The 17,257-nt window shown below is 41.7% G+C and overlaps 1 protein-coding gene across 1 annotated transcript in view; it reads right to left on the bottom strand.

Moving 5' to 3' along the window:
• PCDH15 (protocadherin related 15) overlaps positions 1-17,257 on the bottom strand; it is a 1,406,570-nt gene that overhangs the window by 145,170 nt on the left and 1,244,143 nt on the right. Inside the window, exons 29-30 of the mRNA XM_050959272.1 lie at positions 14,518-14,627; positions 11,808-11,948 (exon numbers count right to left, since the gene is read on the bottom strand). Of these exons, the coding sequence (XP_050815229.1) occupies positions 11,808-11,948; positions 14,518-14,627 (251 nt within the window). The remainder of the gene's footprint in view (positions 1-11,807; positions 11,949-14,517; positions 14,628-17,257) is intronic.

The raw sequence follows: 17,257 nt of genomic DNA, 5'->3' as shown, positions 1-17,257 counted from the left end.
GTTACCTCTTGGACCACCTCCTGTGCTCCACTCAGGATTAAATCTAGAGTTGCTTCTCCCCTTGTGGGTTCCCGTACCAGCTGCTCCATGAAGCAATCACATAAAGTATCGAGAAATTTTCTCTCTGCATTTTGTCCTGAAGTGAAATGTTCCCAGTCAATATGGGGATAATTGAAATCCCCCACTATTATTGGGTTCTTAATTTTGATAGCCTCTCTGATTTCCCTAAGCATTTCATCATCACTATTACTGTCCTGTTCAGGTGGTCGATAATAGATCCCCAATGTTATATTTTTATTAGAGCATGAAATTTCTATCCATAGTGCTTCTATGGAACATGTGGATTCGCTTAAGATTTTTACTTCATTTGAATCTACATTTTCTTTCACATACAGTGCCACTCCTCCCCCTGCACGACCTGTTCTGTCCTTCCGATATATTTTGTACCCCGGAATGATTGTGTCCCATTGATTGTTGTCAGTCCACCAGGTTTCTGTGATGCCTATTATATTAATATCCTCCTTTATCACAAGGCACTGTAGTTCACCCATCTTATTATTTAGAGTTCTAGCATTTGTGTACAAGCACTTGTGTACAAGCACCAGCGGAAAGCGGTTCACAGTCAACGAAAACAACCCCATCTCCTACATCGCTCCCAGAGGGACCGAGCCCAAGTCCACAGTCTAAGGAGGAACTGATGTCTCCAGCCTCAAGGGAACAGTTCCAGGCTGAGCAGGAAGCAGATGACAGCCTTCAGAAAGATTAGGTGGCAGCACGGAGCACCCAGCCACCTCTCAGCTCTTCTAACCGATCCTAGTTTGTTGTAGAACAAAGACTTTTATACAAGGAGACTCTTTCTGGTGGACACCAGGAAGACTGGCATCCTCAAAGACGGTTGGTAGTTCCAACTAAGTACCGGGGAAAGCTCTTGAGCTTTTCCCATGATCATTCCAGTGGTCATTCCGGGGTGAACAGAACCAAGGACCTGTTGGGGAAGTCTTTCCACTGGGAGAGAATGGGCAAGGACGTTGCTAATTATGTCTGGTCTTATGAGGTTTGCCAACGAGTGGGAAAGTCCCAAGACCAGGTCAACGCTCCTCTCCAGCCACTCCCCATAATTGAGGTCCCATTTCAGCGAGTAGCTGTGGATATTCTGGGTCCTTTCCCAAGAAAGACCCCCAGAGAAAAGCAGTACATACTGACTTTCATGGATTTTGCTACTCAATGGCCAGAAGCAGTAGCTCTAAGCAGCACCAGGGCTAAAACTGTACGCCAGGCCTTAGCAGACATTTTTGCCCGGGTAGATTGGCCCTCCGACATCCTTACAGATCCAGGAACTAATTTCCTGGCAGGGTCCATGAAAAATCTGTGGGAAGCTCATGGGGTGAATCACTTGGTTGCCACCCCTTACCACCATCAAACCAATGGCCTGGTGGAGAAGTTTAATGGAACTTTGGGGGTCATGATATGTAAATTCATAAATGAACACTCCAATGATTGGGACCTAGTGTTGCAGCAGTTGCTTTTTGCCTACAGGGCTGTACCGCATCCCAGTTTAGGGTTTTCACCATTCGAACTTGTGTATGGCCACGAGGTTAAGGGGCCATTACAGCTGGTGAAGCAGCAATGGGAGGGGTTTACGCCTTCTCCAGGAACTAACATTCTAGACTTTGTAAGCAACCTACAAAGCACCCTCCGACACTCTTTAGCCCTTGCTAAAGAAAACCTAAAGGATGCTCAAAAAGAGCAAAAGGCCTGGTATGATAAACATACCAGAGAGCGTTCCTTGAAAGTAGGGGACCAGGTTATAGTCTTGAAGGCGCAACAGGTCCATAAGATGGAAGCATCATGGGAAGGGCCATTCACGGTCCAAGAGTGCCTGGGAGCTGTTAACAATCTCATAGCATTCCCCACTTCAACCCTAAAGCCTAAAGCGTACCATGTTAATTCTCTAAAGCCCTTTTATTCCAGAGAATTAAAGGTTTGTCAGTTTACAGCCCAGGGAGGAGATGACGCTGAGTGGCCTGAAGGTGTCTACTATGAAGGAAAAAGTAACGGTGGTGTGGAAGAGGTGAACCTCTCCACAACCCTGGAACATCTGCAGCGGCAATAGATCAAGGAGCTGTGCACTAGCTTCACTCCAGTGTTCTCAGCCACCCCAGGACGGACTGAATGGGCATACCACTCCATTGACACAGGTAATGCTCACCCAATTAGAACCCCACCCTACCGGGTGTCTCCTCATGCCCAAGCTGCTATAGAACAGGAGATCCAAAACATGCTACAGATGGATATAATCCACCCCTTTACCAGTCCATGGGCATCTCCCATGGTTCTAGTTCCCAAACCAGATGGGGAAATACGCTTTTGCATGGACTACTGTAAGCTAAATGCGGTAACTCATCCCGACAACTATTCAATGCCACGCACCGATGAGCTATTGGAGAAATTGGGACATGCCCAGTTCATCTCTACATTATACTTAACGAAGGGGTACTGGCAAGTACTGCTAGATGAACCCGCCAAGGAAAGGTAAGCCTTCATCACCCATGCAGGGGTGTATGAATTTAATGTGCTTCCCTTCGGGCTGCAAAATGCACCTGCCACCTTCCAAAGACTTGTAGATGGTCTCCTCGCAGGATTGGGAGAATCTGCAGTTGCCTACCTCAATGATGTGGCCATTTTTTCTGATTCATGGGCAGAACACCTGGAGCACCTGGAAAAAGTCTTCGAGCGCATCAGGCAGGCAGGACTAACTGTTAAGGCTAAAAAGTGTCAAATAGGCCAAAACAGAGTGACTTATCTTGGACACCAGGTGGGTCAAGGAACAATAAAACCCCTACAGGCCAAGGTGGATGCTATCCAAAAGTGGCCTGTCCCAAAGTCAAAGAAACAGGTCCAATCCTTCTTAGGCTTGGCCGGATATTACAGGCAATTTGTATGACACTACAGTCAAATCGCTGCCCCACTAACAGACCTGACCAGAAAGACCCAGCCAAATGCAGTTAAATGGACTGATGAGTGCCAGAAGGCCTTTAATCAGCTTAAGGCAACACTCATGTCTGCCCCTGTGCTAAGGGCCCCAGACTTTGACAAACCATTCCTAGTAACCACAGATGCATCTGAGCGTGGTGTAGGAGCAGTTTTAATGCAGGAAGGACTGGATCAAAACTTCCATCCTGTCATGTTTCTCAGTAAGAAACTGTTTGAGAGGGAAAGCCACTGGTCAATCAGTGAAAAAGAATGCTACGCCACTGTGTATGCCCTGGAAAAGCTACGCCCATACGTCTGGGGACGGCGTTTCCAGCTACAAACTGACCATGCTGCGCTAAAGTGGCTTCATACCGCCAAGGGAAACAACAAAAAACTTCTTCGATGGAGTTTAGCTCTCAAAGATTTTGATCTAGAAATTCAACACATTTCAGGAGCTTCTAACAAAGTAGCTGATGCACTCTCCCGTGAAAGTTTCCCCAAGTTAACTGGTTAAATTGTCTTGGAATGTGAAAAATCTTGTAGTTTTACATAAGTAGCAGTATACGTAAAGGTGCATGTGTTTTATTAATCTGTTTATTCTAAAGTTCTAAGAAGAAATCACCGCCAATTTGGTTCCACACTGTCTGAGATTTGGGGGGGCGTGTCAAACAGATGGTTAAGCGTTAATGCCTCTTTTACCTGTAAAAGGTTAAAAAGTTCACCTAGCCTAGCTAACACCTGACCAGAGGAACCAATGGGGGAACAAGATGTTTCAAAAGGAAGGAGGGAAGTTTTTCCTTTGTTTAAAGTTTCAGTTTCAGCCGGAGTTAAAAAAATCAAGGAACCAGCCTCTTATCAGAGTAGTAAGTTTTAGAAAGGAATAAATAGGTTTATGTTTATTTCTTTGTAACCTGTCTTATGCAATTAGAGGTAGAATAAACTTGAGTATTTTTTTTGTGTAACTAAATTTGTGCCCAGGGGAACATCCTCTGTGTTTTGAATCTGTTGTTTGTGAGAGTAACTGGTATGCTAATCTCTCCCAGAGGGTTTTCTTTTACCTTTCTTTTCTTTAATTAAAAGCCTTTTTCTTAATACCTGATTGATTTTTCCTTGTTTTTAGATCCAAGGGGATTGGATCTGGACTCACCAGGAGTTGGTGGGAGAAAGGAGGGGGGTTGGTTAATTTCTCCTTGTTTTAAGATCCAAGGGATTGGATCTGAACTCACCAGGGAATTGGTGAAGGAGTCTCTCAAGGCTACCCAGTGAGGGGGAAAGGGAGGAAAGGGAGTGATCCAGACACTGAAAATTCTGGATGGTGGCAGTGATACCAGATCTAAGCTAGTAATTAAGCTTAGAAGTGTCCATGCAGGTCCCCACATCTGTACCCCAAAGTTCAGGGTGGGGAAGGAACCTTGACAACAGGTCAGATTGTAAGGTACCAATCTAGCCAAAGTGATAAATGAGTGGCTAAATGAAGTGATTTTCTGTTACTTGGCTTGTTTTGTAGACCTCACTGAACAACTAAAAATCAGGTCAGGCCTCAAATCAGCATATACTGTACTGGAGCTTATTGCACACAAAGGTTTATAACATAATACAGACTGTTATCTCTCTGTATGAAAATGATCTGAAATACACAAACTTTGGAATAGGGAAAAAGATCTATGTTATAGGCTTCAAATAAATGTTCTATTCTTTTTTCTCTCTCAGAAAGGCTCCTCTCTGCAACAATTCTACATTCAAGGACTGACATGGCTTCTTCCAGAATCAGTCACTGCTGCTCCTAGCATAAGCCAGAGAGTGTGCTAGAGATTGATGCAACATGTATTAGTGCTCAGAAGTGAAGGACTGAGTCTGGGTGACCACTATTTACTAGTTATTTTTGTTGAATTCTATGTATCTTCAGTTTTAATATCCATAAAGCTAATCTTCTGGTACACATTTTATCAATATTTGTAAAGGCTTTCCTAGGGCTATACACAGGCAGAAATTAGTTTAGATTTTGATATATTGTAATTTTCATATGTTACATGACAATGCTAAATGTAGAATCATTCATTTCTGTAGATCTAACCAGCAGCAGCCCTAGCATAGAATGCAGTTTGAGTCAAATGTGTATTATATAAATTCCAAGTTGATCTCTGAGTGCAATGAAATCAGGTTAAAGGTGTTTTATACATTAGGGATTTCTTATGCTAAATTATTACACACACATTGGAATACAACTCAGTTTAAATAAAAAAAAGTTTTGCCTCTTTTTGTACTTGAACTCTATGCTGAACGTATGCCCTTTCCACCCACTTCCAGGTTTTGGTGTTTTGGGGGGGAGTTTAAATAATCAAGCACTTTTTTTTTTAAAGTGCAACAGCATTATAACCTGCAGTGAGTGGTACCAAAAGCCTCAGACCCAAGTGTCATAAATTACCAATTGTGGTATTTTATGGGCCCTCATGCAACACCACAGCAACTTTCCTGCCTAAGACACGCGTAACAGTACATGAGTTTCAGAGTGGTAGCCGTGTTAGTCTGTATCTATTACAATCTACATACCACACAGACTATGCTGACAGATTGTGCCACACACTCTCAAAGAAACTGAGGAATCACTTGATCAACACCCTATACAGCAAACAGGGAAAGATCAAGAATGAGCTCTCAAAACTGGACACTCTCATTAAAAAAACAACCTTCCACACAAACTTCCTTGTGGCTGGACTTTACAAAAATTAGACAAGCCATTTACAACATACACTTTGCTTCTCTACAAAGGAAAAAGGACACTAAACTATCTAAACTACTATATGGCACAAGAGGCCACAACAGTGGTTCCCTTAACCCACCCAACAATATTGTTAGTCTATCCCGGGGGTCGGCAATCTCTGGCATGCGGCTCACCAGGGTAAGCACCCTGGCAGGCCAGGCCATGTCGGCAGGTTTGGCGCACCGTGGCTCCCACTGGCTGTGGTTCACCATCCCAGGCCAATGGGGGTGGCAGGTAAACAAACTGGCCTGGTCCGCCAGGGTGCTTACCCTGGTGAGCCGCATGCCAGAGGTTGCCGACCCCTGGTCTATCCAGTTATACTCTTAGCCCAGCAGAATAATCTCTCCTATCTTGGGGCCTCTCCTTTTGCCCTTCCACCCCCATGAACATGATACAGTTCTGTGGTGTCCTAGAATCCTACTTTTGACATCTCCACCTCAAGGAATATTTCCAACACATCTCTGAATAGCATACTAATCCACAGAAACCTTCCTACCAACACTACAAAAAGAAAGATTCTGCATGGACTCCTCCTGAAGGTTGAAACAACAGACTGGACTTCTACATAGAGGGCTTCTGCCGACATGCACAGGCTGAAATTGTGGAAAAGCAGCAACACTTGCCCCATAACAACAGCGATGCAGAACACAACACCAGCCACAGCCTCAGGAACAACTCTGACATCATAATAAAAAAGGCTGACAAAGGATGTGCTGTCGTCATCATGAATAGGTCGGAATATGAACAAGAGGCTGCTAGGCAGCTCTCTAACAACACATTCTACAGGCCTTTGCCCTCTGATCCCACTGAGGGTTACCAAAAGAAACTACACCATCTGATCAAGACCATCTGAAAAAACACAAGAACAAATCTGCACAGACACACCCCTAGAACCTCGATCAAGGGTATTCTATCTGCTACCCAAGATTCATAAACCTGGAAATCCTGGATGCCCCATCATCTCAGGCACTGGCACCTTAACAGCAGGATTGTCTGCCTATTAGGCTGTCTCCTCAGGCCCTACGCTACCAGAACTCCTAGCTATCTTCAGGGCACCACTGACTTCTTGAGGAAACTACAATCCATTGTAGTCATCTTCCAGAAAACACCATCCTGGCCACGATGGATGTAGAAGCCATCTACACCAACATTCTACACAAAGATGGACTACAAGCCTTTAGGAACAGTATCACCGATAATGTCACGTCAAACCTAGTGGCTGAACTTTGTGACTTTATCCTCACCCATAACTATTTCACATTTGGGGACAATGTATACCTTCAAGTTAGTGGTACTGCTATGGGTATCCTCATGGCACCACAGGATGCCAACATTTTTATGGTTGACTTAGAACAACACTTCCGCAGCTTTTGTCCCCTAATGCTCCTACTCTATTTGCACTACATTGATGACATCTTCATCATCTGGACCCATGGAAAAGAAGCCTTTGAGGAATTCCACCATAATTTCAACAATTTCCATCCCACCATCTACCTCAGCCTGGACCAGTCCACAAAAAGAGATCCACTTCCTGGACACTATAGTGCTAATAAGCGATGGTCACATAAACACCACCCTATACCAGAAACCTACTGACCGCTATATTTACTTACATGCCTCCAGCTCTCATCCAGACCATATCACACAATCCATTGTCTACAGCCAAGCTCTAAGATACAACTGCATTTGCTCCAATCCCTCAGACAGAGACAAACACCTACACGATCTCTATCAAGTATTCCTACAACTACAATACCCACCTGCTGAAGTGAAGAAAAAGATTGACAGAGCCAGAAGATTACTCAAAAGTCACCTACTACAGGACAGGCCCAACAAAAAAGTAACAGAACGCCACAAGCCATCACCTTGAGCCCCCAGCTAAAACCTCTCCAGCACATCATCAAGGATCTACAATCTATCCTTAAAGATGATCTCTCACTCTCACAGATCTTGGGAGACAGGCCAGTCCTCTGTTACAGACTGCCCCCCAACCTGAAGCAAATACTCACCAGCAACCACACAACACACAACGAAACACTAACCCAGGAATCTATCCTTGCAACAAAGCCCGTTGCCAACTCTGTCCACATATCTATTCAGGAGATACCATCATAGGACCTAATCACATCAGCCACACTATCAGAGGCTCGTTCACCTGGACATCTACCAATGTGATATATGTCATCATGTGCCAGCAATGCCCCTCTGCCATGTACATTGGCCAAACCGGACACTTCCTACACAAAAGAATAAATGGACACAAATCAGACATCAAGAATTATAACATTCAAAAACCAGTCGGAGAACACTTCAAAGTCCCTGGTCACTCAATTACAGACCTCAAAGTTGCAATACTTCAACAAAAAAAACTTCAAAAACAGACTCCAATGAGAAACTTCAGAATTTGAATTAATTTGCAAACTGGACACCATTAAACTAGGCTTGAATAAAGACAGAGTGGATGGGTCATTACACAAAGTAAAAACTATTTCCCCATGCTAATTTTTTCCCCTACTGTTACCCACATCTTGTCAACTGTTGGAAATGGGCCATCCTGATTATTACTACAAAAGTTTTTTTTTCTCCTACTGATAATAGCCCACTTGAATTGATTACTCTTTGTTATAGTTGGTATGGCAATACCCATTTTTTCATGTTCTCTGTGTATATATATTTTCCTACTGTATTTTCCACTGCATGCATCCGATAAAGTGGGTTTTAGCTCATGAAAGCTTATGCTCAAATAAATTTGTTAGTCTCTAAGGTGCCACAAGTACATGAGTATTATTTGCATCAATGTTAATTGTAAATAGAAACATGCTTGGTCTGATTAATCTTGGGCACAGTTTCTGGCATAAGAGCTGTAATATCGTTATTGGACCACCTTCTGTTGGTGGGAAGTAGAAGCCTTCAAACTTGCACAGAGCTCTTTTCCAACTCTGGGAAACTTGCTCAAAGTGTCACTGCAAAATACAAGATTTGAACAAAATGTTTAGCATAAGTGGCTAACACCTATTTCAAGGGACCATTCAAGGTGAAGTGGCCCTTTAACACACCTCCAGTCATAGGGAGAAAAGGAAGGGCAATGGGGAAGCGTCTTGGGAAGGGGTTGTTAGTGGATTACAGTTTGTTTTAATAAGCCATAAAACCAGTGTCTCTATCCAATCCATGATTTTTAGTATCTAGCAAAGTTATGAATTTAATCTCCCAGACTCAAGTTTTGAAGGTGTTGTGTGGGTTTCCTTTGAGGATGAGGACTGATTGGTTAGATATAGAGTAATTGCTTTGTGAAAACTGTTCACCCCCAGATGATGTGGTGTTTTTAATCTTTTATCAGAGTGTATGATTATCTGGTTTCACCTACATAGTTGCTATTGGGCCATTTAGTGCACAAGATGAGGTGCACCACATGTAGTGATAGGCATGTGTAGGACTCATGGATCTTGAAACGTGTGTTGTGGGGGGTGGTGATCACTTTAGCAAAGGAGATGTGTCTGCTGGCTTTGCATCTGTTGTTCTGGCAGGATCTGGTGCTGCTTTAAGCTGGTGTGTTCTGATCTGTGGGGAGCTTGCTTCTGATGATGAGTTTTGAGTTAGTTTCCCAGAACTGAAGACGTGCTCCTTATAAGTTCGAAAGCTTGTCTCTCTCACCAACAGAAGTCGGTCCAATAAAATATATTACCTCACCCACCTTGTGTCAATTTATTCTTATTTACAAGGCTATTACTAAATGGTATATCCTTTGTTATTTTCACCAGGCTTTTTTAAATGGTGATCCCTTATGGTCTGGCCCACGATTACAGCACTTTAGATAGGAAAAGATTTATACATTTTTCTACATTGAAATGTGTTTAATGTCTGTAATTTCAATTTTATAATATGATTACAAAGTTTAACACATTAACATTTGTGTTTACTTAAAACACAAAACAATGTACAATCATTTCAGTAAGTTTGAACACTTGCCAACCTTTTTAAGGCCAGCACTTTTGTGTAGACAATACTATCTGTCATGATTTTTCAGCTGAAGTGTCAATTTTGATCCTAAAAAGATGGAAGGTTAGAGTCCCCCTCTGCATTATGGCTAGCTGAATCACTGGCTTACCCAGCTATAGGAAGATCTTCCTAGTACAGAGGCATGATGGTGATTCCTGTCACCATCCTTCCTGTGGACTGGGCAGGGGGCATGGCTGGGGAAAAGGGAGGTGCCCCATACCTCAGTGATTCTCACCTACCATAACAGCTCTTGGTGTTCTAAACTGTACTAAGGGCTAGCCAGGTGCAGAGCAGCCACAGGATCAAGGGATCACAATGGATTTTTAAGGCCACCAATAAGCCAAGAGGCAAGTCCAGAAATAAAAATCACAGAATAACTGTTATATTGGTAACATATTACATATGTTATATTGGTACAACATTGGTAACATAACCACATCCACAGCGGACTATGCCCTGGAGCCAAGGTTCACTTCACATATGACAGCAGAACACACTACACAGGGAAACTTGCCTATTATGTGTAAAGAGGGAACTGAAATAAATAAGTTCCTTCTGGTAAGTAGTCTTCTAACAAAGCAGTAGCACGACTGCTCTCAGTGAGCTGATTTCCTGTAGCCTCACACCTTGCATAGCAATTTACTTCAGTGCAAAATGGACGTAAACTGCTTTAATTTTGATTTAGTAGCATTGTACCTCCACTTTGCTTTCACTTTGTATCAACTGAAATGAGTATGCAAGGTGTTGGGCAATGGAGACTCAGGCCCAATATCTTTGGGGACACTTCAAATATACTTTGGATGATCTCTTAAGACAGGAAGCTGCCCAGTACGGGCATACTTCACACATTTTTCAATGTAGATATGTGTGAGGGCATAAATGTCTGTGCCACATTAAACTATAATGATTACTTGGTACCTTTAAATCACTTTGATGTGTTCAGAAAATAGCATGAAAGAAAAGAGAACATCCCAAACATTTGCAAAGGTTTTTCTCAGCCATAAACAAAACCAAATCCTGTATATAGCACACATTCCCTGCCTCTTCGTAATAGTGGAAAGTCCAGCAAACTATTCTATTGCTTTTGGCCATTAAGTTTAGTTAATTGTGGTGAAGTAAGCAGAATGTAACAAGTTAAACTACCATAAGCTTTAATCATTTACATTTACCAGTTAACATGACTTTTCTTATGCAATTTTATTATTATGAGCATTTAGAAGTTCCTAGCAAAGTTCTTATTTTTCAGAACTATGTTTCTAAAACCCTACCAAAATAAAAAGCGTACTGTGAAGGTGTTTTCAATCTGTGTACAGAATAAGTGCTATAAAAAAAAAAAAGACCATGAAATTTGTTAACTAATTATTGGATGTTACTTACCAGTTATATTAAGCATTTCCAGTAGGAGACAAGTCGTTTTGGATAGATTATGATTCATATTTTTGGAGTAAAAATAATGTTATTGGTGTTAAAATTGTTTTCCCTGATTGATATTAAAAAAATTGGCCCCACTTTGAAGTTTCACCTAGAGATAAGTTTACAAGTTGCATCAGAGAACTTTAGAACCCACCAATCTCCTCTGCAAACAAATATCAGCCCTGCAGAAATGGTGAGTTGTGTGTATTTGGGTTGTATATTTTGTTTGAAAAAATATTCTTAAACTTTGCTTCAGTTTTTGAGGTTTTGATGGGTTTTATGTTTCAATTAAAAGGAGAACCTGTAATTATACTGAATATTAATTCAACTTTTGAAAGCCTGTTTTCCTGTGGATAATAAGAGTTACAAGTGTATATCATGTATATAATTAGTAATTAGGCAGTATTATCTCTTCCATGGATCCCCTCCCTAGGAGCAGACACTACTAGGGAGGTTTTAATGCATATTTTATGATTTATTTGGTATCACTATCTACATACACAGTGAAAATAGAGCAATACAAAATTACTATATAACTGGTTAGAGTGAATGCTTATCAATACCCTGTAAGATAAAGTTACATAGTAACATTATTTATTCCCAAAAAGTATTTTATTAAATTAAATATGTTTAGATTTTTGAAAATACATGAAATAGAACTTACTTCTGGAAGGGACACGTAGATTGGATCGAACTACTTGTAGGGAGTCTGCTTGTACCCAAAGTTCATAGCTTTTCACACTTTCATAGTCAAGAGGCTTTTTAATGAAGATAACACCTGTTCTGTTATTAATGGCAAACACATCTGGAATCCAGAAAAAAACAAAAGAAGTAACTGTCTAAAACCTGTAGATACTAATAGAATGTTTCCTCAAAATCTTTAAGACTAAGTTTTTTCCATTCTTGTAAAGACATTGTTCATTCCTGCCTCCTACTACAGAGGGTTGAGGGATTGAAGTCTTCACCACCCCTGTCCTCAGTCGCGTTCCTTATTGTTATCATGAAAAGGACACAACTGCTGATGTGGGTACTGGAAGTGGAACAACAAACTTCAGGGTAAGCTGCAAAAACTATCTGGATATACAGACTATTCCCACAGCTGGGAGAAGGTTAATGCCATTCTCCCCCAAATAACCCAATGTAATTTTGTTTGCAATTTTTAAGGTCAAGCATGGTGAGCATCTGAGAATGAGGTAAGTTTGAGACCAACATTTTACCCCTTTCTTTAAATATCAGACTTTAGCCATCATGATACATAGTAGTATGTAGGGCACTGTCATGAATGAAATTTACAGTACATTAAAACAAATCAGACTTCTCTGTACGTAGTTCAGTACCAGTACCACCAATTCAACCTACAAATCTGTTGACAGCAATCATTTGCAGACTTGACATTCATAGCTGTCACTCAAGAAGGCCCCAGGGCATAGTATGGAAATAGAAAAGTTCTTAACATGTGCATTTAAGTCAGCATGTAATTTTTGTTTGTAGATCATTGGCAAGTCAGAAGAAGAGTGGATTCAGCTATCCCAAGGGAATGGTCCACAAGTGGCAGAGTAGCTGCTGGGAAAAATGGGTGCTCAAGCAGTGCTCCTGCTGAGGAGCAGGGTAAGGGCGCAGGGGCTTGCCCCACTCTGCCTGCCTGGCCCTCCTGCTGGGCAGCGGACAAAGCCCCCGTGAGCTGACCCGCTTCCTGGCAAGAGTGCCAGGTGAGGGGAGGCCGGGGGAGGTCCAAGATTCCACACTCCAACTCCATTTCCTCAGCAGGAACACCAGGGAGTGGGGAGGAGATGGGAGGGGAAGACTGCAGGCAGAAGTGGTGGGGAGGGGCCCTCACTTGCTCTGGCCTAGGGCCTCACAAATCCCTAATCCGCCTTGGTCCACAACAAGGAGTGAAGCTGTCAGCTGGCTAGTCTGAAACAATCTGACTCAAGTTATGGCAAATCTTTTTGCAAGCTTCTCTACTGCAATCAACTAACACAAGTCTAATACTTCCTTAAATGAAAATATATCCTGGTTGAGTTGATCAAGTGTGTGCATTTTTCAGCAGTGGGGTCCTTAGTGATGTGGCATGCTAGAGGCAGGGATATGTTATCCCTAGCAGAGAGGTTTTATCAGTGTGCAAGAAGAGGGCTGAACTTCACCAGGAACATGTAAATCTCCCATCATCACTTCCATTCCAGCCACGATCATGACACGACTACAATACTATACTATATACACTTTCATCCCAGCCATGAGACAGATCAGAAGCAATTCTATTTGAACACTATGCAGTTGACGTATTGCACCATTTTATTATCAGAGCTGGCCAGAAGACAGTTCTGAGAACCAGCTGCTCTATGTGGCAAACCTCAAGATCACCTGTCAGAAATTCTATTGTATGTGAATACTTGAGGGCCACTAACATTAAATCCCATTCAATGTCCTATATCTGCTCCCAGGAGAGGAAGCAAAGTGTGAAGCCACAACCAGGTCACCTGTGGCAGAATGACCAACAGTGAGACATAGTGCAAGGAAAAATAGGGGCGCCAGAGAGCAGTTTAGAGAAACAAGGTAATATAAAGTTATTACCTCACCCATCTTGTCTCTCTAATTGCCTGTGATGGCTACAACTACACTGCGTACAGCAGGGACCAGTTTGGTAGACTGACCATTTTCATGGACAACCAAAATACAGTAGTGTTGCAACTGGATTTTGTTGTAAATTTAGGATTATCAATGAACACATAGGTCCTTGCACTATTCCTTCTTGTACCTCCTGTTCAGCCATAAGCCCATTCACCTGGAGGGATGATACCTTGAAAATACTGCATGGAGATTTTTCAAGTGAGATTTCTTCATGAAGGGGGATATTGTGTGGCTCTATGATATTTTTCAAGTGTTCATGATAATCAATAAAAATCACATTGCAGGGGTAGTGAGCATCCCATTTATACAAAGGATAGATTTAGGCTGATTCCATTTAAAGCACAATCAAAAGCACATTATATATATTTTTAATGACAACTGAAGAATCTAATATTGACACATATATAACACAATGTAGAACCAAACAACTTCCTACATTTTAGCTAGAATACACTTACTCTTACTGAGCTACGAAAAATATCTCTTACATTTTAAGGAGGAAACCCTGCTTCCTTTTCAGCTGTAAAGGGCATCAAATGCAGTTCTTTTGCATAGGCAGGGTGTAGCAGGTTTATGAAAGCAGAGTAATGGCAGCAGGAGCTGCTACTTGGGCTAGGCTTGGGTGAGGCAGGATTTCGCACAAGCTATTTTATTTATATATACACCACTTTCTGAAATTGTTTACTTTTAATGAATGTACCATACAGCATAATCTGCAACTTCATTGAGATACTATTACTTACCATCTTCATTTCCTGAAACAATTGAATACACAATAGTCTGATTCAAGGCAGCAGCAGTAACAACAGCAATCAGAGTTCCTTTGGGTGCACCTTCACTCACTGGCGGGGGTCTGCAGAATCAGATTGACACATTTATTCTCTATATTAGCATTTCTCCCCATCTATTAGGTTGCCACAGTAGGTTGACAATTGAGGACCTGATTAACATGGCAAAGTTTAATCCTAGCAGCAATATTGACTGTCTACTGGAAATTAAGGTAGATAACATATGAAATATGACAATGTGAGGATACAACACATCCTCAAGGTATAAGAAAGAGAAAAACGGGGGATAAAGATAACAGGAGCGAAGAATACTCACCACCTGGAAAAAAGCAAGCAATAGTTATCAGCAAAAAAGGTACTTTATAGAGCTATGCTCTGCTAAATGAAAATGACATCTGCTAGAAAGGTTTGTGGGCAAAGGTTCCTACATTACTAACTTTATAAAAATCAAGATGCTTTTCAGGAAATTCACCGCTTCCTGCATTTAGACCTCAATTTAGCAAAAGCATTTAAGCATGCACATAAGCTCATGAGTAATCCTAGTGAAATCAGTGGGAAAGGTCACACAGTTAAAAGTTATAAAGGTGAAAACTATCTCCCCTTCCACATCCACAAATTCATAGATTCCAAGGCAAGAAAGGACCGTTGTGATTACATAGTCTGACCTCCTGTATAACACAGGCCATAGAACTTCCTCAAAATAATTACTAGAGCAATTATTTTAGAAAAATATCCTATCTTGATTTAAAAATTGTCAATGATGGAGAGTCCACAACATCCCTTAGTTAAGTTATTCCAGTGGTTAACAGGGTCGGCTCTAGCCATTTTGCTGCCCTAAGCACAGCGGCACGCCGTGGAGGGTGCTCTGCCGCTCGCCGGTCCCGCAGCTCCAGTGGACCTCCCACAGGTGTCCCTGTGGATGTTTCACCGGAGCCGTGGGACCAGCGGGCCCTCCACAGGGACGCCTGCGGGAGGTCCACCGGAGCCGCCTGCCGCCCTCCCGGCAACCAGCAGAGCGCCCCCCCGCGGCATGCTGCCCCAAGCACGCGCTTGGCGTGCTGGGGCCTGGAGCCGGCCCTGGTGGTTAATTACCCTCACAGTTAACATTTTAGGCTCTATTTCCAGTCTGAATTTGTCTAGTTTCAACTTCCAGCCATTGGATTGTGTTATACCTTTCTCTGCTCTATAGAAGAGCTCGTAACTAAATATTTATTTCTCATATAGATACTTATATAGTATAATCAAGTAACCGCTTAACAGTCTCTTTGTTCAGCTAAATAGATTTAGCTCATTTAATCTATCACTATAAGGCATGATTTCTAATCTTTTAATCATTCTGGTGGCTCTCCTCTGAAACCTCTCCAATTTATCAATATCCTTCTTGAATTGAGGGCACCAAATCTGGGCATAGTATTCCAGCAGCAGCAGTCAGACAACTACCAAATACAGAAGTAAAATAACCTCTCTAATCCTACTCAAGATTCCCCTGACTCTGCATCCCAGTATCAAATTACCTCTTTTGGCCAGAATGTCACATTTGAGCCTATGTTCAGCTGGTTATTCCCCTCTGCCCCCAAAACTCTCTGAATCTCTGCTTCCCAAGACAGATTCCACCATCCTGTAAGTATGACCTACATTCTTTGTTCATGGGTGTATATATTTATATTTAGCCATATTAAAACACATTTTGTTTGCTTGCACCCAGTTTACTAGGTGATCCTGATCACGCTTAATAACTTATCTGTGTTCTTCATTATCTACCACACCCCTAAATTGTTTGTTGGGTGCAAACTTTATTGGCGATGATTTTATGTTTTTGTTCCAGTCACTGACAAAAATGTTAAACTGACTAGGGGAAGAATTGATCCCTGTGGGAACCCATTGGAAATACCTCCACTTGATGATGATTCCTTGTTTATGGTTACATTTTGAGACCTATAAGTTAGCCAGTTGAAGAACAAAGGAGAAGCTTACATTTTGAAAACTCTCTGGGCATTCATCTATATGTAAATTTAATTATTCTTTTGTTTTGTAAATGATATTCCACCAACAGGCACCTGTCCTTGTTCTTATGGCCTTACACTTACAAATGAGTATCTCATATCCAGACTGCTCATTTTATTGTATGTAATTACCGAGCTGCCTCCTGATACACAGTAAATAAAATTCCACCCTCAGATACCTCCCTGTCCAAATTTTAGGACATTTAGTACATTCTCTCTAAAATTAATGTCACGAGTGATACTTTTATGAAAAACAATATGACTATATAATCTACAGCAAAACCCTCCTCACCTAACCACAGGAATTATAGGAACATTTTGACAACATCCAACATGTGCCACAGAACTTCTTTCCCCAATAAAAGTAAAGGAGGAAGTAGTGGGGAGCTATCCTTCACTTTCAACTAAGGAATCAGTGCTAATGTAATTTAAACAGCTTCCTTTCAACAAATTTAGTGAGATTCTGGAAGTAAACTCAACAGCAACTTTCAGCTATTTGTTATAGCAAAAGATGAGGTAATAATCACTCTGAATATGAGCAAATGAAGGGTCAGTGTCACAAGACCAGGCCTTGGGAAATGTGCCTCACTTTCCCCTTTTGGCTATATAAATTAGTCCTGAGTCAGACTTTACCTTCCATAACTCCTTTTTCATTATTTTTTTGTTACCAACAGACTTTATTCATTAATAAC

Source organism: Gopherus flavomarginatus, chromosome 6 (genome assembly GCF_025201925.1).
Source record: "Gopherus flavomarginatus isolate rGopFla2 chromosome 6, rGopFla2.mat.asm, whole genome shotgun sequence".
Taxonomy (NCBI): Eukaryota; Metazoa; Chordata; order Testudines; family Testudinidae; genus Gopherus; species Gopherus flavomarginatus.
This window is presented reverse-complemented; position numbering and strand designations above follow the sequence as displayed.